The 24674-nt window shown below is 41.8% G+C and overlaps 1 protein-coding gene across 11 annotated transcripts in view; it reads left to right on the top strand.

The window, feature by feature from the left end:
- RUNX2 (RUNX family transcription factor 2) overlaps positions 1-24674 on the top strand; it is a 325283-nt gene that overhangs the window by 178923 nt on the left and 121686 nt on the right. For 9 of the 11 annotated variants that reach the window (XM_053222726.1, XM_053222723.1, XM_053222724.1 and 6 more), the window contains one exon: positions 5961-6122. The exons of the other annotated variants lie outside the window; for them this stretch is intronic. In XM_053222726.1, the coding sequence (XP_053078701.1) occupies positions 5961-6122 (162 nt within the window). The remainder of the gene's footprint in view (positions 1-5960; positions 6123-24674) is intronic. 11 annotated transcript variants of the gene reach the window in all.

Raw genomic sequence — 24674 nt, 5'->3', positions numbered from 1 at the left:
GGGAAGGGGCAGAGAGAGGGAGACACAGAATCCAAAGCAGGCTCCAGGCTCTGAGCTGTCAGCACAGAGCCCGACGCAGGGCTTGAACTCACGAACTGAGAGATCATGACCTGAGCCGAAGTCGGATGCTCAACCGACTGAGCCACCCTAGCGCCCCAAAACATCACAAAGTATTTAAAGCTCAACAGCAGTTTTCATTTCTTTCGAAAAATTTCTGAGAAAGGAAGTTCAGTTGTCCTCTGAAAGCTTGTGGGTGCTTCTAGGTAATCAGGTCACTCAGGATGTAATATCCAGACTATCATCGGCACTTCTATCATCTGAGACACAAAGATCAAGAATAGTCTTATTTATGTAGGAAAGGAGAGTAGGACATGGTACTTACCTCTGTGCTTCTACAGAGTCAAAAAACAAACCATCCAATACAACTCTGGATGGGGTGAGCGAAGGAGGGGTCAGACCAGCCCTGTAGGGCCTGAGGTCTGGGTGAAGGTGGTTTCTTGTTTGTTTTTTTAAGTTTATTTATTTTGAGAGAGAGGGAGTGAGTAGGGGAAGGGCAGAGAGAGAGAGAGAGAGAGAGAGGAGAGAGAGAGAGAGAGAGAGAGAGAGAGAGAGAGAGAGAGAGAGAATCCCAAGCAGGCTCTGCACTGTCAGCACAGAGCCCAGTGCTGGGCTCGTCCCATGAGCTGTGAGACCATGACCTGAGCTGAAATCAAGAGTCGGACACTCAACCTGCTGAACCACCCAGGAGCGCCAGTATCTTGTTCGTTAATGGCTAATTAGTAGCTTTGTCTCAGCGAGGCCCTGCGCTCTTCCCTGGTAACAACCTTCAGATTGACTGGTGATGCCTGAAAACATCTGTCACCTGCTCTGACTCACCCAAGTGAAGAGCGAGTCCCAGAAGTCTCAGGTTTCTTCGGGAAGTAGAGTTCCGAAACCATTTATAAGATCAGGTTAGGATGACTTTCCTCTACTGTAAGCATTAATAATTGTCCAAACAAAGCAAATAAGCTATAATCATATATTTATGATAGGATTATGTTTTCTTGGTGACTGGGCATTTAGGAAGTCAAGGTGTTTTGTAGCCTTTTTGCACTAAAGGTTTGAAAAAAGTTAAGGGGTATAGCATTAAAAAATACGCTAAAACAGATTAGGATTTTTTGGTCTGGGAGAAACCAAGACTAAGAAAGAACGTGATTAAAGGTTAAATGTTTGGAAAGGATATTGGCATGACCAACATGGATATATTCTCCAAATACTGGACTTCAAAACCGTAGAAGCTTCCTAAGAATTGTCCTCCACTAGAATAAGAGATTATGAGCTGGAAACATAAATACACAGTGAAGATTCAGTCAAGGTAGAGGTTTTAACAGTGTTGAATGTTTGTTGGGTTCTTTCCATGTGCTCACTCTTTACTACTTTGTCTTGATAACAACTGTAGAAGGAAGATGTACTTATTTATCTCCATTATACAGACTAGGAAACTTGAAGATTGGATCAGTTAAGATCACACAGGCCAGAAATGGTGGAGCTGGGATTGATGATATCATTCACAGGGTGTTCGAGAAGGCCTGGGATATTTTGGAGACCATTACTTTTTTTTTTTTTTTAAAGAGACTGCTGTCCACTTTTCAAATTATCATTATTATTAAAGTTTATTTATTGGAGAGAGAGAGCATGTGGGGGAGGGGCAGAGAGAGCCACCCAGGCACCCCTTTTAAAACTATTTATATTAAATACAGTGACCCCACATGGTAGTTCTTTTATTTTTTCTGTAGTAACTCTCTCTCCTTAAGTAGGTCATTATCATAGACTCTGAGGACAGTGACCTTGAAAGAAATCGGCTGGACTCTGCAATGTGCCCTCTGAGACAAAAAAAAAACCAAAGAGAGACCTCACTTGTTAAGGATAGTGAGACGTTATTTTTGCTAATCTTGGGTATCTTCAGGAAGGATCTCCACTAAAAGCCAAACTGTCCTTTAATGGACTGTTCTAGTATAAGTTTTGGAAGTCAGGGACTTTATGTAAAAATTAAAACCTCACTGATACAACTTCTTGTATAGCCTGATGGGAAGTTAAAGAATGACTAATTACTAATTCATTGTAAGATTTCATTCTTCACTCATGCCACCCTGGGAGGTTCATTCCATGTTTGCTTACTGAGCACTTACTGTGTTTCGGGCATCACAATGAATTGTGTTGAGTCTGACTTTGGAAAACTTAAAGAACAACGCTAGACAGCCCAACCACCCTGGGTAGTTTGGAGTCAGATTTTTAATTTTTTTGAATGATAGTGATGATTTGCCACTCACTGTATATTATTTAATCCTTACAACAACTCTGGGATAGTATTATCATACCCATTGTACAGGTGAAGAGATTAAAGCTTAGTAACATTAAGAAACATGCCTCTTGTCACGCAGCAGGGCCTTGACCATGTGAGCTCCTCAAGAGAAGAGTCCTAATTTTAATATAGCAAAAATTGAGAGGTATCAAATGCTTTTAGTTATATTATCTCATTTAATTTTATAACAAAAATGATAGTAGTTCCTATCATACTCATTTTACAGTAATCACTCCTCTGTTTATTACGCACTTAATGCATACCAAGACTGCCAGATAACTCATCACATCAAGGCACGTTTGTGAAAGGCTCACAGCAAACCTAATGAGCATCATTATTCGCATTTTACAAATGAGCTATTGAGGCCCGAGAGAAGTGACTTGCTCAGCCAGGCAGGGGGCTTGTCTACCCAGCCAGTGCATATAACCATTTTGCTACATTCACTGGCATGTTATGCTCCCTCATTTCCAGATGAGGAAATTGAGGTTCAGAGAGTTTGCTAACACCGCCGAGGTCATGCGGCTTATAGAAAGCAGAACTGGGGCTCCAGCTCCTATCCTTGCATTAGAAACCCCACTTATTCCCCCTGTGCTCGGCTGCCTCTCTGCACAAGAACTGAAAGGCTGCATCTTGTATCCAAATTAAGTTCCCTAAGGCTTCTGTGATATGTTTAAACATAAATAGTTTCAGTCATTCTTTACATTTCTTTGTATTTTTCCCCATTTTTAGGCAGGGAGTCCTATCCTACTGCTGACAGCATGTTGCAGTAGAGGGATGGGCATACAGGTTAACCTACTTACTCTGGGAGTCATCTGATAAAGACAGATTAGGACTCCAGTCCAAATCAGAGTCCTGTGTGCCCAGCTCATTTATCTGTGTGATTCTTGTCCTTTTTGTCTGTAGAAAATGTGGCTTCAGAGAAGGCCTTGCCGTTATGAGATTGCTTTCTGGTGCTGTAAGGAATGCATCTTTTTCCATCTGAAGGTCATTTACGTTTTTCTGAAATGCAGTGAATTACATTAATGGTTAAAGCGAGGAAGTATGTCAGTATCAGATATATAACAAGGACCACTCACTCTGATTTGAAATGTTGCCAATCTATACAGTCTCAGCCTTGAACCTGTTAAAGGACAAAAGTTCATTACTTTAATGATCAAGTCCCCTTTAGATTTCTGAAGGAAAAGTTTATGTTAACCATTTACGGTACTATACTTTTTTTCAAATTGCAAACTCAGGTAAATGTTCCCTAAAATGGAATTGGATGAAATTTTTCTGTCTGTTGATGTAGTAAACATCAGATGAATATCCAGATGTATTTAATTATTTTGACTCAGTATGTCCTATTTAGACAGCCTTTAAATAAGTTGTTTCTGAATTGAACAAATAAACAAGAAATAGCTGAAACTGACAGGCTTTAATTGTATGGAAGAGCTGAGAGGCTCTAAAAGAGGGATCATTTCAGAAATACCCATGTCTTGTTATACTCCTTTTTATTTTTAGAGATAAGCCTGAATTGACTATTCAAACATATTAATAGTTTTAAAAAATTAAGTTTTTGGGGGTTCCTGGGTGGCTCAGTCAGTTAAGCATCCGACGCTTGGTTTCAGCTTAGGTTATGATCTTGTGGTTTCATGAGTTCGAGCCCCATATCCCTCTCTGTGCTGACATAGAGCCTGCTTGAGATTCTCTCCCCACGCCCCTCTCTCTTTCCCCTGCTCATGCTGTCTCTGTCTCTCTCAAAATAAATAAATAAACTTAAAAAAATTAAGCGTTCATTGTCAGAAGCTGATAGGTGATATGGGAATAATTTCAAGCCCAATCCAAATGTATTCATGTCAGTTCAGATGTGTCTTAACTGTGGGACTATTCTTGTGTCACCAAGAGGTTTTTTAGAAGAAGGCAAGAATCAGTACTGAGTGTCTCCTTGTGCTACTCCTCTCTCCATGGTTTTCTCATGTAATTGTCACATCCCTGTGATTCAGAGATTATTACTCCCTCACCCTCTTTTACAGATTAGGAAAGTGAGGCTCAGAGTTGCTGAGTAATTAACCAAAGATCACACAGCTAGAAAATGGAAGTCTCAGAACTTGAACCTGGATCTGCACATTCCAAAGTCCACAGACATTCTAATATACAATGTTGTCTTGTGAACCAGTGTATTAGAATTTTTAAATTGGTGTGTTAGAATTTTTAATATTAGAAAAAAAATTCACAATTAGTAAAAAAAAATGTTAAGAGAAATTTGCTTTTGATTGTTTGATTAGCCCTCCAGTAAGAATGAAACAGGTTGAAATATACATGGGAAATATACAACAAATTTACCTTTTTTTCTTATGTAGACTGAAACTCTTTTGATAAATCTACTTGGCTTGTACTTGGTACTTGAGCTTGTACCTCCAAGAAACCCCATAGAGATACATAAAAACATACTGATAATGCTTAGCAGTTAACCCTAACAAGTGGCCACCCATTTTTACTATTACAGTGACTATAGGTAACACTAGGCTGTATTCCAAGCATGTGACATCTTCTAAACAGATTCCAATAGGATTAAAGACATCTCCCTGCTCTTCTGTTTTGGGTCATTTTTTTTTTTTTTTTTTTTTATGGTCAGAAACTAATATGCTTAACATCAAAACTGGATGGTGATGAAGTGTTTCAGTTCTTAATGGCAGGTGACTTAGAAATTAAGTTTGTCTCTTTCTTAAAGGTTATTTTCTAGGGTAGCTTTAGCATGAGAATCATATAACTAACTGGCTCCCCTTCTTTGTGTTCTTTTTACATGCTGCTCCCTCCTTTCTCATCTCTACCCCTTACCTCTAACCCCCCTGCTAGAAAGTGCTATCCCTTGACCTGCCTGGAGAGCAAGTGAAGTCATGGAATCATGCATTTATAAACCAAAATGCATGTCTGAAAGATAGCAGCTGGATATGCAGCAGGGAAAAGTACAGTCTACCTGTTCTTTAACTAAGTTGATTGTGCCAAAGAATTTCTAACTTAAAAGAAAATTAGGAGTAATTTGTGTTCATTGAAGTAACATGAGTAAATACAGAAAATAAATCAAGGAGAATTCAACTTTGTAAAGATAACTGGAGCAGATTGTTTTTTTAAATGGCTGTTAGAGGCGCGACTGGGTGGCTTAGTCAGTTAAGCGTCTGACTCTTCATTTCAGCTCAGGTCATGATCTCACGGGTTTGTGAGTTCAAGCCCTATGGAGTTGGAGCCCCGAGTTGGGCTCCACGCTGACAGCTTGAAGCCTGCTTGGGATTCTCTCTCTCCCTCTCTCTCTGCCCCTCCCTGGCTCACGCACGCACTCTCTCTCTCTCAAAATAAATAAGTAAATTTCAAAAGTAAATAAATAAATGGGTGTTAGACTTTCCAAATAGAAATACTTATATGAGGGAGAAATAGTCTTTATGCACGATCCATGTTGTTGTGCTGGAGGTTGGAGGTCTTGAAAGTTTGGTGCCATACAGGGCCTGAAAGGGTAGGATCATAGGAAATGAATACTCCTTACAGATGCTTGCTTTTCTCTTACTTTCTCCTTTCTCAGTTTGGGGTTGCATGTTCTAAGTCCACAGTTGGCTGGTACACTAAAGATTTTTCTTCTTTTTCCTAGACCCCAGGCAGGCCCAGTCTTCCCCGCCGTGGTCCTATGACCAGTCTTACCCCTCCTACCTGAGCCAGATGACGTCCCCATCCATACACTCCACCACCCCGCTGTCTTCCACACGGGGCACGGGGCTTCCTGCCATCACCGACGTGCCCAGGCGCATTTCAGGTAAAGACCACACTTTAAGTGAGAACCCCCTCCTGTGCAGGGGTGGGGCTGGGGTCATAGAATGGGCCAAAGCTCACAGGAACTCTCTCTCGGAGGTGTGGGGGCAAGGGTATGACAGCAGCAGACCGGGTCTTCTGAATTATAGGGCTATCATGTACTTGAACATTTTAAATTGAGAGACTAAAAATCCACCAGAGATGGCATAATTTTCTTAAGATGCTATTTAATGCCACCCAGTTTTAGTCCTGCTGAATCGTATCCCCTTTGGTGGGCACTGTCTCAACTGGGGCCTTCTCCTGAGGGTCTTATGCCAGGCCTTCCTTTGCTTGTGTTCCTTTCTTTTCTTAACATCTGCCTGTAAACCAGATTATAGACTGATGGCACAGCCTTCCATTTCTAGAGCCTCTTAAACCCCAGAAGTCCAGGCCGGCTGGTTCTGAGAGAGAGCACCAGCAAACTTAAGATCCTTCTCAGAAGCTAGTCATTTGAAGTGAGGTGAGGCCTGGAAGAGTCTTTTAAAAGGCCAAGTTGGCCTCTGAGCAGCCAATTCCAGACTGAGGTAGCCTCTCCGCGAACCATCCAGCACACTGTGGTCGCTCTCAACATGGCGTCCCCAGTGCTCACACACCCATTATTCCAGAGGCACCACCAAAATCTGTGGCTCCTGGTGGATGTGCGTGTGGCAAACGAGCTGGCCTCCTCTCTCTGTCGTGGAGAGAATTCCTCGTGGAGAGCCAGAAAGTGTACACAGACTTCACGTGGGCAAGTAGAGAAAAGCTAAAGGCTCTTGGCCAAGCCTCTGAGTCCTGTGAATAGGGAAAAGATCTCTCGGTACAGCCCTGACACCAGGCCAGAGCCCTGCCCCGTAAATAAAGAAGCAACCCCACTGAGGCACATGCAGTTGGCCCCTCTATGTGTCAGACGCTCTTCTCAGCGTTCGGGCTCCATGCACCTGTTTAACTCCTGGCCAGGTTAATGCCTTTCTTTCTTTCTCTTTGTGTTTCTGTCTCTGTTTCTCTCCCTCTCTTCATTTTCTGCAAAGCTCGAAGCCGCTACTCACTCCGCTGAGTTGCATCACTGACAAGCTGAAGCTCCACCAGCAGGCTTGCAGGTTTTGATTAGTTCAGACTCCTTTCTTTCTTTCCACTTGGGAGGAGGGAAGGCTTTGTTTCTCAAGCGAATGGCAGGAAAGGGCTCTCTGGTCCTAGTGCCCTTCACATTTTCTACAGCAGATGGACTCCCGCAGGGGTGAGTAGGGAAAGAAGAGGGGTGGAGGGAGAACCACAAAACCCTTTGGAAAACCATGTTCCCACTTTTCGTTATGACTGCTATTATTATTTTTATGAATCACATGGTATTTATTGGGGAATTGTGCAGAGTATAGAATTTTAGTTATCATTTCCCTTGACAGGAATGACTCCCTCCTTTAGGCAAACATCAATTAAAGACACGGGAAAGGATGAGTAAGGAACAGTGGGGAGAATGAGGGCTGATGTGGGATCAAAGGCAGTGTTGGATGGTGTCGAATTAGTTCTAGTCATTCCTTCTGTATTTTATACTGGACCTGTTTTGTTTTACATGGGGCCAAAATGACATTTTGCCAGGACAGATTTGTGCAAACTTGCTTCTGTTTAGGGTCCTCTGGGGTTTCCATCTGTCCAACCCTCTGTGGCTGAAGCAGACTTTGTTATTTGTCCCCTGGCAGTACCTAGAGGAAAAAGACCTCAGGGAGTGATTATTGCTTTAGAGACGTTTATCTACAGCACCTTCTTACCCAGGTATATTCACATAAAATTCAGTAGGAAAACCATTGAAAGTAACACTGCAACAATGCCGAATACGTGGGCAGTCATGATCGTCTATCATTTACATGTGTAATCTAGAATAGCTAGATTACTTTGAGTCAACTTACTGATAATTATTTAAAACACTTCCATAAACTAATAACAACACGACTCTTCCCATTTCATAGACGAGGCAGTAGGAGCAGAAACTGGTTACGTATCCAGTCATATACTGGTCTGAGGCCAAGGGTAGGAATGAGCCTCTGCTCTAAACTAGTTTAAAACTGAGTTTAGTCCAGATTTTTCCTCCTGCCCCAGACATTTCTGTGAGTTGTTACTGGCAAAGTGACATGGTGCCAGGGTGGGAGGTTCTGTGTAAACATTCAAGGGAGGAGAGCAGAAAATCCCTCTTGTCAGCATATTGGGAAACAGGAAGAAAGAACTAGATATGGACTGTCAGGGAACTGGAGGAGCCCTGATTGGATTTACCTGACCTTGCTCTTGAGTGTTGGGCTGTGCCAGCATCCCAGAATGCAGCTTGGTGGGCTTGGGGACCAAGTCAGCTGGAACGAGTGCCCTTTTCACTTCCCTGGGGACCAGTCCTAGGTCCTAGGGACCTGTCTGGAATGGAGCCCGTCTCATAGGGTCCAAGGTGCCAAGTTGCATAGTTTCTGTCTTTATTATCCCCCCCCTCAATATCTAAAGCGGTCCCTAAGGTCCAGGATGCTATCTTCGTAGCATAGACAGCTAAAATATTAACCTTCATTTCCATCTCCAAGCAGTCGTGTGTGTTTCCTCTTTGAGATGCTTTCCAGAACAGTTCAGATTTTTATGTAGAGAACCGTTCTCATCTCCCTATCTGAAGGGGATAAAGAAATAGTCTCAGATGATCTGGGGTGAGAACAAAGTCCTTACTTATACAGTAGGATTGGAGGTTTAGACCCAGGTTTGAATCCCAGCTCATGCACATATTAGGCAAGTTTCTTACTTCTCTGAAATGTAGCTTTCTTATTTGTAAAATAAGGATATAATATTAATGTCCTAGGGCTACCGTGAGGATTAAATGAGGTGCTTTATGTAAAGTGCGAGCAGCATGCCTCACACATGCTAGTTGCTCAATAGATTGTAGCTGATCATTATGAAGCTAAAATGGCTTTGTAAAAATTGCTTATCTGTATAGAATTTGCAGGCAAGCGCTAGCTTAAATGAGTCAAGTAGGTAAAAATCTAAACTCTTTAACGAGGATTATTCACTTTGCAAAATGGATCCACCACAGACCATGTTTAAAACAAAACCTCTTGAAATATTTAAGTATTTAAGTGAGTTAGTACTGAGATGTAATTCATAGAGCACTGAACATAATGCCTAGCACACAGAAGTACTCAATGTTTGCTATAACTATTACTGTATAGATTTAGAATGAATATTTGTAGAGCTAAAAGCAGTTGTGAGCCATTCACAAAAGGCCAATCACGCACTAAGAGAAAATAACTATTCTAATATCGGAGAATGGAATGATCATGTTCTTTTCCAAGGAATCGTAGGAATAAAAGCAACTAGAAAGATCTTTCAGAAAGAACTGTTCCTAAAGAAATTCCATTGCATCCTACAAGACCATTCCAAAGAAAGATCCTCATTTAATATACTTAAAGATCGTTAGAGAATCCAATTTTACAACTTCTTTTTTTGGTATCCTTCCTTCTGAGTAATTTTTCAAGTATAGCTACATTTATACTAGAACTTAATGAATTCCAGTGATGACAGTGATGCTATATCGCATTTCCCCTGCAGTCACCCTCATGGAAGCCAAATATAAATAAAAATACGATGGTGAAGGTGTGTTACCCACACTCCTTACAACCTGCAAGTGAAGATGGAAAGCCATATGTCTGGAAGTTCATAGGCACAATACAAAGATTCAGGAGATACTTCCTTAACCTGGAGTAGCCTTCAATATTATAACAAAAACAATAGCAGCAGTCATAGGTTTTTGACCAAACAATAAGTTATTGTCCTGTAATTGACTAATAGGGCTTACCTTATTGTAATGAGCTTAGTTCATATTCAAGTGAATTATAAAAATCAAATGCTGCTTATCAGCAACCAGTCTGGAGACATTACAGTGTGAGAGAAACCCTCTAGGGGTTGATTCCCCTCCCCTCCCATACTTCTTCTCACACAACAATCTGTGTTTAAGTAGCATCCTTCACCCCTGAGGGATTTCGTACATTATCTCATTTCATCTTGTGTGATCCTAAAAGAATATTCACTATACAGAAAATTCACTCCAATTCTATCAAAGAGTCAAGTATGGCAAGACAAGGACAAGTAAGCCTGATGATAACCCAGACCATTGTCTTTATCATTGCAAGAATTTTCTCACCCATGGCATTTGTGATGTTCAAAACATTTGTGAGGCTTGGCACAAAGATTGTCATTGCTTTTCTGCAGGTTATCACGAAATACCATGTAAATAAATAATTACAGACTTTTCAAAATGTATTTTAGGTAATTATCCTACTAGGAAAAGAAACACGACCGTTTATTGAGTCTGATTCTTGGACTTGTGGGTCGGAGTACGAGCTGTTGTTAGTGTCCTGAAGGAGATGACGACTCCTCCCCTGTCCCATCCATCTGAGTAAAGTAGCTTCGATTAACCCAAGTCTGTACCACTCTTTGGCATACACGAAGTGGAAAAGGTTAATACAAGCATTTTTCTATGATCTTGGTCGCTGTGCCCATGGACCTCTCCGATGCTTTTGGGAGATCTCTTAAGACAGTTAAGGTACATGAATTAGAGATGCAGGGAAGGGCCATACGTGTTTTCTGCCTCAGTTACTCTGGGAGAGGCCAGTGCAGATTGTATGGATTTTTTATCTCCATTCATAGGATTTTTTTTTTTTTTTACATAAGACAGAGTTAGAAACTGTAATCTTTTTGAGGGTTACATATTTTTTTGTGTGTTTTTTTCATCAAATGGTCTTGAATTTCTTCTTTCAAAATATTTAAATATCAAAAAATTCCACTTAATCAACTGCACAAGACTATTAAGGATGTCTCTGTTTTTATGACTCTCAGTCGCTAAACTATAATATTTCCAAAGGTCAGCAGAATAGGCGTTAGTCTAATAAATAAAGCTACTAAAAATTATTTTATTACTACCACAAAATCTAGACATTGCCAGTGGAAAAACCCCATTTTATCATTCAAGGTCTGTTGGGAGGGTGGTTTCATGTAATTTCAAACCCGGCAGTGTTTGATGCAGTTCGTTTTTAAATGTCCCTTATAACCGAGTTTCTATCAAGTCCCCTGAGTCCGGTGTTGAAACCAGAGGCTTCAGTAATGTGCCAAGTATACGTGGACATTTATTTTCTCGGGACCACTCTTAACTCACAGGAGGGAGTGACGCCTTAAGAGAGGTTAAAAGAAAAACTCCAGCAATTAATACTAATAAAGCAGAAAGTTAAGGCGACTATAATAAAACACTAGAACATCTACTTTTTACTACAGAACCATTCCTTTATTAAGAGCCACCTGTTTGGTAGACACACATCTGCCACAGCAGCCACGGGCAAGTAATTAAGTTTAATAAGAGCCACTCTTATTTTGAAGAAGTTCTCTGTTTAAAGCCACAGAGGGGGAAGTTATTAAATTTAATAGACCCTAAACAAAGGCAAGCCCTGTGTTACCGGTGGAATGTTGGTCAGTATTCTCTGTTAATTCGACCGTGATTGGTTGGGTTATTTTTGCAGTCTGTAAGTTGAAATTCACCTTGCTTTCTCGCAAGACGGGCTGTCTTTCCGACACGAGCCGATGATGTCTTTATCTGATCACCGTGGGCCCAGGTTCAGGGCAGACCTGGACCTCAGTTGACGACGGGTTCTGAGTTACTGGTGCCGGGGACCGAAGAAGTGGTTTCCATTCTGACTAGATGAGTGGGGGGGAGTTGGCCCGGCCCACAGAACCGACTGAACTTGGTTATATGATATTTACTGTTAAATTGTAGGTAGACAGAGGTACCAAAGCTCAGAATGAAACTTGCGTGCGTGGCTTGACTCCGATTTTATACGTGGTTCTTGATAGCTGTTTTCCCGAGGGTCTGTTCTCGATACATGTACCCCCACCCACACGTGAGGAAAAGCTTTAGTGACGAAGGGACTCATAAGGGACTCATGGGTATGCAGGGATGGCAAAGATGTGGCTACAGATGCTATTGAAAGGTTTGCTACAATCCCTTTCTTTTTTGTAGAAGAAAACTTGGGAGCTTGAACCTCACTTCACCAAAAGTACTGGAGGTAATTTTTTAGTGACACGGTGGCTTCTGTGGTTCAGTGGGATCCGAGAAGAGGGTGGAGGCAGTTTAACTGAGGAAGCCAGACTTTTAGTTTCATTGTCACTGAAGATTCTTCGTGTTATTCTCAGATATGTCCGTCAGTGAATTCATTGTGCCTCTGTCGGCCCCTGTGAACAAAGTGTCCGTCCACACATCTCAGAATTTTCTGCAAGGAGTGAGTTAATGTCTGCCCAGGGATTTGTTGTTCTTAGGACTTCTAGCAAAGAAAGCTTGCCTTACCTGATAACTGCCGGTGGAGAAAGGAAGTTGTGTCCTTAGCTTCCAAACAGTAGAAACGTACTATTTTTATTTTGATCTCTCCTATACACGTTTTAGAATGGATACTTTATTTTTTTAGAGCAGTTTTAGATTTACTGAAAAATTAAGCATAAAGTAGAGCGGGGATATAGCCACCCCCACCCCCCCAACCGCCATTTTGTCTTATTAGTCACATCTTGCATTTGTGTGGTGCATTTGTTACAACTGATACACCAATATCGATACGTTATTCTTAACTGAAGTGCATGGTTTATGTTATGTTAACTCTCAGCATTGTGCACTTCTGTGGGTTTTTTTTTCAAATACACAATGCCATGTATGCAGCACTATAGGGTCATTCAGAATAGTTTCATTGCCCTAAAAATCCCCTGGGCTCTACCTGTCTATACCTACCTACCTGCTCCCATGGCCCCTGGAAGTCATCTTTTTCCTGTCTCTCTACTTTTGCCTTTTCCAGAATGTCGTATAATTGGAATCATGCAATCTGTAGCCCGACTTTCAGACTGGCTTCTTTCACTTACTTAACCATGTGCCTTTAAGGCCCCTCAATATCTTGTCATGACCCGATAAGTCACTTCTTTTCACCGCTGGGTACTGTTCTATTGTGAGGACGTTGTTGTACTTTTTAAAACCTCAAAGCCACTCTCGCAGCACCTGGAATACCCCCATCCCAATTTGTTTTGTCACTGACTTCGTCAGTGAGATTTCTTTTTTTAGAAAGCATTTCATCCATTCCTTCCTGGGGAAACACGATTATGGTTGTCCATCCCTTTGGTCCATTTTTTTTTTTAATTAAGATTTTTCTTTAGTTTTATCCATAGACAGCTTACCAAACATTTACATTTAGGTGATGATTCTTAACAATTCAAGAACGGGAGAGACCCAACTGAAAAAAAAAAACAAAAAACCCATTTATCTGGCTACTTCACTGCCTCCCCAGATACTCAGCTCTGCCTAGGTAAAGGATGCTCCTTTTCTCTAAGAATGCCTGGCGGTCCTTAAGTAAGCTGCACTGTTTCCCACTCCACACTAGCCCTTTTCTCCGCCAAGGCCCCGCCCATCTTTGTCAGCCACCTCTTTCCTAGAAGGAATCCCTTCCCCAACCATCACTTTCCTCCAAGTTTATTACTCTCCCTACACCCGTCCATTTCTCATCTCCCTGCTTTGGACACACCTCTAATGTGTGCCCCCCTTCCTTTAGCACGATAATCTGCGTCCATGCCTTTCCCCTTCTATAGGAGGTAAGCGTCTCACTGTCAAGGACCGTGACTGTGTTGTACATATTCTTGAACTCTTATAACCCAGCACAGTTTTGGGCATATAGTATGTGCTCAGTAAATCTTTAATGAGACAAATAGTAGTGGGAAAGAAGATAGAAAACTACAGGAAGATAGACATGTAGAAGAAATAAGGATAGAAGAAAGGGAAAAAGAAGAAAGATTTTGTTCACCTGGAACAACAAAGAAAGGGTGAAACAAGAGGGACTTTTATTGCTGATAAGGACAGGAAATAGCACAGTATGAGTGTGCATAAGCAGTATATATTTTTATCTCCAAGCCTTTCTGCAATGTGTTTCATATTTAGAACACATAGCAAGACTGCATCTGTTTCCAGAACTTGCCGCTAACAGTTGGTAATAATGCCAAAACATACTTTCGTTCCAGCTTGAAACCAAATGATCAAGTAGAATTTTTGATTTCTAATTTAGAGTCTGACATTCATTCTAGCCATCATGCAGTAAAGTGTCAAAGTCTTTTCTGAGAAAATAATAGAAATTCTATCAACTAAGCTGTAAATTGAAGCTCAAAGCAAAAGATCCGGTTTTGTGACAGCATTTCTCACAAAGTCTTACCTTTCTCCAGACCGACCTTCGTTCTCCCATCCTCCTCCCTCTTTAAGCCCTTGCTGTGTGATAGGGTTTCATGTCACCTCACTGTCCTGGTCAGTGGTCTCTGGGCACGCCAGAGTTTGTCAGCGTCCCTCTTTATGCCTGGTGCCCAGAACCAAACTCCCTTATTGTGGCCTCTGTCAGCCTCAGCAGAGGTGGCCTCAGTGCTTTGGTGACCACGTTACATTATTCTCTCATGTTTGCCATTTTTTTGTCAAACTGCATTGCTCCCATTGTTTTCCTTTCACGGTTGTTTTGGTTTGTTGTTTGTTGTTTTTTGTCGTTGTTTGTTTTGTTTTTCAGATCCAAGTCTGATCATATATAGTCACTCCTGTTCAGTTTTATCTTACTTCATTCTTACCTTATTCACGTCTTAACTTGATTGTTACTTCATTCCTGCCTGGGATGACCTTTTGGGGTTTTTATAACCTCACCCAATATACAACAGATAGCCTCTTGCATTCCCTCCAGCCTGGGATGTCTTTCTTCAGTTTATGTCAGTCATTTCAAGTCTGCTCAGCAGACACTTGGTACATAATTATCGTGTGCTCAGGCAGGCAACACACAGAAGCAAAACTGAAGACATCATCCGTGCTTAGGAGATGACGTAATACACATACGACCCAGTTACATTGTGACGCCAGCTCCGGTAGATGCCAGAATGTGCAAAAATGCTCAGGAGTTTAGTGACAGGCCATCTCTTTTGCCCTACCGCATGAGCAACTTAAGGCCTCTCCTTGGGAAATTAAAAAAAAAAATAATTCCATTCTGCTAGATTCTACTTTCACTCTGAATCACTTCAACAATTACATTTTCAGCTGGAGAAAGAAAATTCCACTCGTTGGCATGTGTGGTTTCATAACATTTCTTAAGATGTGGCAAGAATATATAAAAAATCTCATCTTGGGGCGCCTGGGTGGCTCAGTCGGTTGAGCGGCCGACTTCGGCTCGGGTCACGATCTCGCGGTCCGTGAGTTCGAGCCCCACGTCGGGCTCTGTGCTGACAGCTCAGAGCCTGGAGCCTGTTTCAGATTCTGTGTCTCCCTCTCTCTGACCTTCCCCCATTCATATTCTGTCTCTCTCTGTCTCAAAAATAAATAAACGTTTAAAAAAAGAAAAGCTGTCTTTTTAAAAAAAAAGAAAAAAAAAATCTTGTCTTTTCCTGGCTAGAGTGGAAGTTCCCTTAGGCCGAGGACCTGGCCTGCGAATCCTTTGCTATCTGACTGTGAGCCTAGTCTTGTGGTCTGCCTGTATGGGGAGTACTTGCTCATGGCCGAAGGGTCTGTCCAATAGTGCTCCCTGCTTTCGGGTTGCTTACACCGTAACTGTTGTTAGGAATTGCTAATAGGTCTAGAAGTGGGATTGGTAGGAGACTAATGACAATTTAAATTTATTTTTTTAATTTACATCCAAGTTAGTTAGCATATAGTGCAACCATGATTTCAGGAGTAGATTCCTTAATGCCCCTTACCCATTTAACCCATCCTCCCCCCGCCCCCACCACAACCCCTCCAGGAACCCTCTGTTTGTTCTCCATATTTAAGAGTCTGTTATGTTTTGGCCCTGACAACTGCCATTTCTTAATTTCATATTTCGTATGCACAAACACGGTCCTAGCATGTGTTTATATTATAGAATTTTTACTGTCTCTTACTGTATTTACTTGTTAAATTTATTGAGAGAGAGAGAGAGAGAGAATGGGGGAAGGGCAGAGAGAGGGAGAGAGAGAGAATCCCAGTCAGGCTCCACACTATCGGTGTGGAGCCTGACGTGGGGCACCGTGTCCCAAACTGTGAGATCGTGACCTGAGCCGAAACCTAAGAGTCAGATGCTTAACCAACTGAGCCCCCCAGGCACCCCTACTATCTCTTTTAAAGTGAAGCAACATTGTTAGTCTTACGCTGTAACATACATATATGTATGTATTCACCTGTTCGCTACATTGAGAATGAATATACATGTAAATATTCTTGACAGGTCTAGTATTTGGGATGTTAGTTAATATTAGCCAAACTACCGCTTTAACTTCTCTCAGGAAAAACAGGCCCCACTGAAACCGCTCCCCCCCCCCCCCATGACCTACTATTATTTTGTTACTTCAGTCAGCGTTGATTTCTCAGGAAATCTGCATTGATCACTGCTGGTGGAAAGGGGAAAGAGACGCTGCATGATTATTTTAAGTTTGGTTTTATATTTATTAATATGTAGAAATAGTTACGAGGGGAAACTTAGAAAGGTATCATTGAAAGAGGTGACTAAACAAGTAAAAAGTTGACATATAATTAAAAAACCTATAGGAATCATTCCTAGTGACCCATGGGGGAAAGAAAAAAAAAAACCCTATAGGATAAAATACAAATGACAGCACTTTATTTATTTATGTATTTATGTATTTATTTTATTTATTTATTTTCAAATGACAGCACTTTGAGTTATTCACAGTCCTTTTTAGACAGCATTTTATTTTGAACAGTTCAAAGTCCTTTTCAGTCTCCCTTTTTCTTTGTTTTCTTAAAAAATGAGTAGGCAGGATATATTATTCAATTGGGTCAGAATTGGTTCGAGGTAAATCTCGGATCCCATTTGACGGTACTACCGTCTAATTTTTTTTTTTTTTTTTTTTTTTTTTTTTACGTGACTCTCACGAAATTCATGAATCTCCAATCCATGACAGTCACGTCAATAAAATTCTGCGTAGGTACCAGTGTCCCTGAATATCTCAAAGGATTTCTTATGCAGGAAGGTGTCATCTTTTCCAGAGGGACTTGGGCCTTGAGTGATAAACTTAGAAATGCAGTCAAGCATGGCAGACTGGAACAAGACTGATGGTTCTATATCCAGAGTTCACCGCTCTCTCTCTGATCAAAATGGACGCTGTTCCAGCTCCCTGTTGTAATTCGTGATAATGCCATAGTTAATGGAATAATAATAACAAATATAATAATACTTATAAACACTCCACCCTGTGCCAAGGAGAGCAGTGATTCATGATAAATCAATAATAAACCCATTGATGTGGTCACATTAAATCCATACATAATTAAGAAGAACCCTTTCTAAACAAAAGCCACAGAAGGAATTAAAATAGGCTCGGAAAAGAGGAAAAAGTCTGATAATAGTGTTGTGGTACTCATCATTAAAAAAAAAACAAACCTGTAAGCTTCCAAACTATACCTTAGGAAAACAATACATGCTCAGTTTTGCTTAAGGGTACAGTGGAGAGTCGACCTGAAAGATTCTGGAAAAGAAAGAGATTGGCCTTCTGGGCAGTTAACAACAGAAATAACAGAAACAACAGAAAGTTATTTTTCTGACCTTACAAGTTCGTAGGTGTCACAGGTACTGTACCTTTGAAGCATTTACTAGTGTCTTGTTTTTTGGTCTGCTCTGACAATCTCTGTCTTTTAATTGGGGCATTTAGACCACTGACATTCAAAGTGTTGGATTGACATGGTTGGATTACTATCTATCATATTTGTTTCTATTTTTTATTATTGCCCTGTTTTTTATCCTATTTCTTGTCTTTCACTCTTTTTCTTTTTTTTTCTTTTTTAAAGTTATTTATTTATTTTGATTGAGAGAGAGAGAGCACAGGGGAGCGGCAGAGAAAGAGGGAGAGAGAGAATCCCGGGAAGCCTCCACACAGACAGCATAGAGCCTGATGCGGGGCTCAAACTCATGAACCGTTGAGATCATGACCTGAGCCGAAACAGAGTCGGATGCTTAACCGACTGAGCCACCCAGGTGCCCCTCTTCCACTCTTTTTCTACCTTTCGTGGTTTTAGTTCAGTGTTTTATATGATTCTATTATCTCTCCTTTCCTAGCATATCAGTTATGCTTCTCTCTTTACCCTCGTTTCATGGTTATCCGAGTTTGCACTATACATTTACCACTACTCCCAGTCTACCGTCACTAACACTTTAGCACTTCATGGATAGATAGTGTGAGTACCTTATAACCTATAAACGTCTGTGTATACGTTTTATGTGGACATAACTTTTCAGCTTCATTGGGTGAATGCCAAGGAGTGCAGTTGCTGGATCACGTGGTAAGAGTGTATTTACTTTTGTAAGAAGCTGCCAAACCGTTTCCCAAAGTGGCTGTGCCATGTTGCATTCCAAAGCAGCAATGAATGGGAGTTCCTGCTGCTTTATGTAATCTCTTTGTGCCTTTGTATCTAAAGCGGGCTTCTTGTAGATTACGTACAGTTGGATTTTTTGATCTACTCTTAACAATCTCTGTCCTAAATGGTGCTCAGTGATCATTGATGTTCAAGTGCGTAACGATACTGTTGGGTTAATAGTTGGATTAACCTTGGAAGGGTTAGTAAAACCTCAGATGACCTGTTTAATCCAGCAGATGATTAGAGCATTTAAATTGGGACATACACCCCCAAAATTGGATTGAACCCAACACTGATAAAATAGCAGCTGCTTGGGGTGCCTGGGTGGCTCAGTCGGTTAAGCGTCCGACTTCAGCTCAGGTCATGATCTCACAGTCCGTGAGTTCGAGCCCCGCGTCAGGCTCTCTGCTGATAGCTCAGAGCCTGGAGCTTGCTTCGAATTCTGTGTCTCCCTCTCTCTCTGTGCCCTTCCCCTGCTCATGCTCTGTCTCTCTCTGTCTCAAAAATAAATAAAAACATTAAAAAAAATAGCAGCTGCTCAATAAAATTGTGTTGCATTGGTTTGGTTTATTAGAAAATACTCCTTCCGAGGCCCAGGCATATAGCACAGTGATCAAACACTCATAGCATCACTTGCAACATGCTGGAAACAGCGCTTTGCTGGAAATTGAGGAACCTGAGTTTTGAGCAGCTCACTTAAGTTTTCTATGGGTCTTAGGTTCCTTGTGTGTGAAATGAGCGAGTTGGGCTAGATACGCTCCAGGGTGCATCATAAAGCTCTGAATGTCTGTGATTCTAAAATAAGTCCCGAAGGGGTGGGTTTTCTCTCAGAAACATTTAGGAATCAGCAGATCAAAAATCTACATACCGCCACCCATAACAAAAATAAAAGCTAGCATAGTACTTGGGTTATGAACTAAATTAGTAGGAATAACTACTGTAGGTGTCAAGAAAAGTTTGTCTTGTGTTTCAGTTGATTCTGTTGAGAAACAATCTAGGATCAGGTGAATTAGTGCCAAAGACCTTGACACTTGACCACAGGTGACTTTGTATTTAACGTGAAGCCTCTTACGCTTGCATATGTGTCTGAGTCTGCAGAGAGATTTTGAAACCACAGCTTTATTAAAATTAAAAAAAAAATGATTGACATTTTATATACCTTTGCATGGTTTTATGTGACTTATCTAACCTCGGGTTGGTTATAATGAAATACAATTTATCTTACTGGAGAACTCAGAATCTTACCCGCTAACAGTTATGAAAACAAAAGAACAGGTGAACTCTATTAATAATAGGCTAAATGGGATGTGAGAACCAGACTTTCTATATTAAAGAAATAATATAGTTAGAAAAAATATTATTAGAATTATAACAAGAAGTTCCTTTTAGTGAAACATTGCTATCATAGTACTTTATGACCACATGATAAAAGTCTTCATTAATACAAATTATTGTCAACATTAAATCCACTCGTTGATTGAGACTGTTCCGGTCACCAGAGATACAGTGATGGGTAAGACAGAAAAGCTCAGGGAACTTTCTCTGCTGACATATGATATAGTCATTAAACAGTCTTTGGAGCCAGACTCTGTGGGTTTCAATCTGGGCTTTTTGACTCACTTGCTATGTGATCTTGGGACTATTACTTAGCTTGTCTGTACCACAATTTCCTCATCCGTGAAATGGGCTAATAATAATAATAATAACAACAACAACAACAATACCACTAACTTCAGAAGGTTGTTATGAGGACAAAAGGATAAAGCTCTTAGAATAATGCCTGGTAATACATGTTAGCTATTATTGGGGAAGGGTAGGCAATTGAAAATGAGAAAATATTACCTAGGGATATGTGCTGTAAAGAAAGTAAAATAGGGTATTGTTATGAGGAAGCTTACTGCAGACAGCAGAGAAGGCCAGAGCAAGGGCCCTGAGGTGGGGAGAAGAATGTCTGGTGGCTGGAGTGGGTAGAAGATGAGATGAAATCAGAGAGATTGCTACTCCGGGTCATGCTGGGCCTCTGCTGGTCAGGAGCAAAGGTTTGGGTTTGCTGGTCCGAGCAGCCATGAGCCATAGGCAGATCCTTTTTTTTTTTTTTTTAATGTTTTTTTAAAGCTTATTTATTTATTTGGAGAGAGAGAGCAGGGAAGGGGCAGAGAGAGAGAGAGAGAGAGAGAATGGAAGAATCTCAAGCTGGCTCTGTGCTGTCAGTGCGGAGCCCGACATAGGGCTCGAACTCATGAACTGTGAGATCATGACCTGAGCCGAAATCAAGACTGAGCCATCCAGGCGCGCTCCTGCCATGGGCAGATCTTAAGCGGAATCGTGATATAAATGGATTTCTAGTTTCAAAATGTCACTCTGGCTGTTGGGGGGAGAGCTATGTAAGAGTATGGGGGAGGAAGCAGCAGTGTTTTTGGGAGGCGGTGGCAGTCACCCTGGTGGGAGGAAGGTGGCTTCCGCTTGCCTGAAAGTGGTGAGGACAGAGACACTCTGGACGGGAGCGGGTATTTTGCCTGGATCATGAAAATGTGTTAGCCGTGCTTGTCCCCAGCTGTTGGTCTACTTTAAAAGGAATAATACTACATCTTATAAAATTTTAGTTAACCTTTAGACATTGTTCATACACCCCAGAGCGAAGTGGTAATTCAGGAATTGCTTGAGTTATTGGGTGAATACAAAACCACCAACCTGGAAAATTCAGGCCAGAAATCCATTTAGAGAGCTGAAATGCTTGGTTCGGTTGTTTTCATTGACACATTAATCTGATTATTTCCAGGAGCTCCCCTTCCTTGGCACTGTGCAAACACAGATTTCAGTGCAGTGAAGCACAATGATTAGATTAATTTGGGGGAACCACCGGCACTGTATGTTCTTCTCACCCTCTTCAAGTATAGGTAGTATGTTTTCAATGTCTTTGATAGCTTTGATGCACACCCATTCCTTTTACTCCTTTAAGATGGAATGAAATGCGGGGCGCCTGGGTGGTTCAGTCGGTTGAGCGTCCGACTTCGGCTCAGGTCATGATCTCGTGGTCTGTGGGTTCCAGCCCCACATCAGGCTCTGTGCTGACAGCTCAGAGCCTGGAGCCTGTTTCAGATTCTGTGTCTCCCTCTCTCTCTCTCTCTCTCTCTCTGCCCCTCCTCCACTCACGCTCTGTCTCTATCTCTCAAAAATGAATAAACATGAAAAAGAAAAAAAAAGAATAAAATGAAAATCACCACACTGGTGTGACCAAGCTGGCTATGCAGGTGCTTATACCCAGAAGCGTGCAGCAACAGTCCTGCAGCGAGGAGACCCCTGAGCAGGTGCGGGGGGTGAGTCACGTCTGGCTGGCCAGCTAATATCTTGCCATATGAGCAAAGTAAAGCCAGGGGAGGCGCGAGTGCTTGTCCTCCCTGTGAATGAGAAAACCACCTAGAACAGCTTCTTCCCAGAGGATTGAGAAACGGGGGCGTATCTTAAATTGGAAAGAACTTGAATCAGTAGAATGTGCTAAATACACACTGAGGGTGAAGGAGGAAGCTTTAAATAGCCGAGCCAATTAGTCTATGTGTTGCAGTCAGCTGTCGCGCCCTTCCGGGATTCTTTCCCGGTGCCCTGTGCCTTAAAAAGAGATAGCCTCACCCCCACCCCCACCCCCAACCTTCAATTAGGGACTCTAGAAGTTAGCTTCAAGATCTTGTGAAGATAAGAGCAATTCTGTACATTTCCTGTTTGAAAAGCAACAAAAGCCTGACTCTCCGTGGACATCTGCTGCTTCTTGGAATCCGAGGCGCAGAGGTCCGCATGCTGAAAACTCACATCGCTATTTTTCAAGAAAAGAAGGAAAGTGGTAAAATCCAGGTCTTAGGAGCAGTGACCCAATCTACTTAAAATGTATTTGAGGGATCCATCTTGGGTTTTAGAAGCTCAGAGGACTCAAAACAAGATCAGCCTCTCATAACATGGGAGATGTTATCAGAAGTCCAAGGGCTCTGAGAACTTTACAGATTGGAATTCTGGGTAATAGGTTGGCTGTTTCTTTGGCGCTCAAACCTAGTTTTTAAACCTTCTCCCCAGCTTTGTCATTAGGAATGGAACAGTAAAGGAGAACAGAAGCCAAAGTTTCAGTGTAAGGAGGAGGCAAATCTAGATTGAGAAACAACAGGTAACAAGCCACTGGGGGGAAAGGAAAAGTCACTGTGAAAGCAGTAAACTTTAAGAACAGCGTACTCTACTAGAAAGAGGGGTGTTTTCTCCCCAGGAGCCAGGAGTTCTAAATCCCTATGGTACCAATGTGTGTAATTAATTTTCTTCTTCTTCAGTTGAGGGGTGGTCTTGATCATGCTCATGCTTAATTAAGCCTCGGGTACTGTTCTTTTTCACTACCACACTGCAGTATAATATTGCAGATCACAGAACTGGTGACTAGACAAAACTAGGACCTTAGGGCTAGAAAACTGGAGCCACGGTTACGTTTCAGCCTGGGCACACGCTTCCCAAGCCAGTATTCAAAGTGCCAGCTTTGGGCGTGCAAAGCCACGGCTCCCTGGGTCCCCGAAGATGGCTAAGCTGCGAAAGTGACTTTCCTGCTCTTCTTTGCCAGGTTGCCTGGTGCCTAAAAGAGAAAAACTGTTTCCCCAAAGTGAACTCCACCCCCAAGGGTCTTCTTGCCATCATTTAATAACAAAGTCACCTCTCAATGTATAAATAGTAGAACTTCTAGTTAAAAGTTGGAAACCAATCTTTCCAGAAGTTTATAGTTTTTTTAACATTTATTTTTGAGGGAGAGAGAGAGAGAGTGAGCAGGGGAGGGGCAGAGAGAAGAGGGAGACACAGAATCTGAAGCAGGCTCCAGGCTCTGAGCTGTCAGCACAGAGCCTGACACGGGGCTCGAACTCACGGACTGCGAGATCATGACCTGAGCTGAAGTCGGATGCTCAACCAGCTGAGCCACCCAGGCGCCCCTAGAAGTTTATAAAAATCACATCAGCTGTACCACTTAGGTTATGTAAAATGCAATGCTTGAGGTAAAGGTCTTCAGCTGCCCACAGACGTGGCAGGTAAGCTCTAACGCATATAAAAAGCAGGCTGGCATTGAGGGAAACGGGATGAATAAAGAGATCTGTACAAACACACTCAGAGTTAGGACTTCAGATTCACCCGCAGCATCACACTGGAGGTGAGGAGGTCTGTGGCCCAGTGTAGCTAGGTGACAGGTGGATTCCAGCAACAGGGTGGGCTGCTGTCTCATAGGATGCCGGCCTGAAGGCTGGGTCAGCTGAGAGAGGTGGAAACTTGGGCAGGTGTCATGGAGCGTGTGAAGAAAAACTAAAGACACCACCAGGAAGGAGGAGGCATCCTCAGGGGGAAGCTTGAATTCTTCTACTGCTCTAATTCGGGAACTCCAGAGAGCAAGGAAGTTGAAAAGACTCAGGACACTCGGGTCATCTATAACAGGGGCTTTTTTGATGTCAGAAATTAAAGCTTCTGGATATATGTATGTGTGTGTGTGTGTGTGTGTGTGTGTATGTATGTGTATATATATATATATATAACACCATGTATTCTAAGACAAATTAGGTGCTGAGGAAAATGGAAAATGGGGTGAGTTATAGCAACTGAGTCCAAAGGGGATAGTAAAATCTTAGCATTAATAATGATAATAATATCCAGATAGTATTTTAAGTATGTGGAAAACACTTTTCATAGACATTGTCTCGTTTAATCACTGTTAACAGCTCATTGGAGTGTAGATACTACTGTAGTCTCTATTTTGCCAGTAGGAAATTGGGGATCTGAGACATTCAGAGACTAGACCTAGGTCACATAGTCAAAGACCAGGAGAGTCAACGCTCAGCCCCAAGTCTTTTGGTTCCAAATGTGTTTCCTCACTATGCTTTGTCCTAACAGTCTCCCCATATCAGAACCAGACTTTGCTACAGAGCCTGCTGGGTATCATCCCGGGAGGGAGTTCCATTGCATTGGTCTTTCCAGCCTACACTTGGGGGACATAACACCAGCAATCCTTACTAAATTGCTGACGTTCATACTTTATACAGGTCAGGGTACCCAAAATAAAGTAAAACTCACTGAGTTCCTGCCAGAAATAACAGTGGAAACAGCCCACCCCCTAATTTTATAAATCTCAATTTTATTCGA

The sequence above is a fragment of the Acinonyx jubatus genome, chromosome B2 (assembly GCF_027475565.1).
Source record: "Acinonyx jubatus isolate Ajub_Pintada_27869175 chromosome B2, VMU_Ajub_asm_v1.0, whole genome shotgun sequence".
Taxonomy (NCBI): Eukaryota; Metazoa; Chordata; class Mammalia; order Carnivora; family Felidae; genus Acinonyx; species Acinonyx jubatus.
The sequence above is the reverse complement of the archived record's forward strand: the minus strand, read 5'-3'. Positions and strand labels throughout refer to the sequence as shown.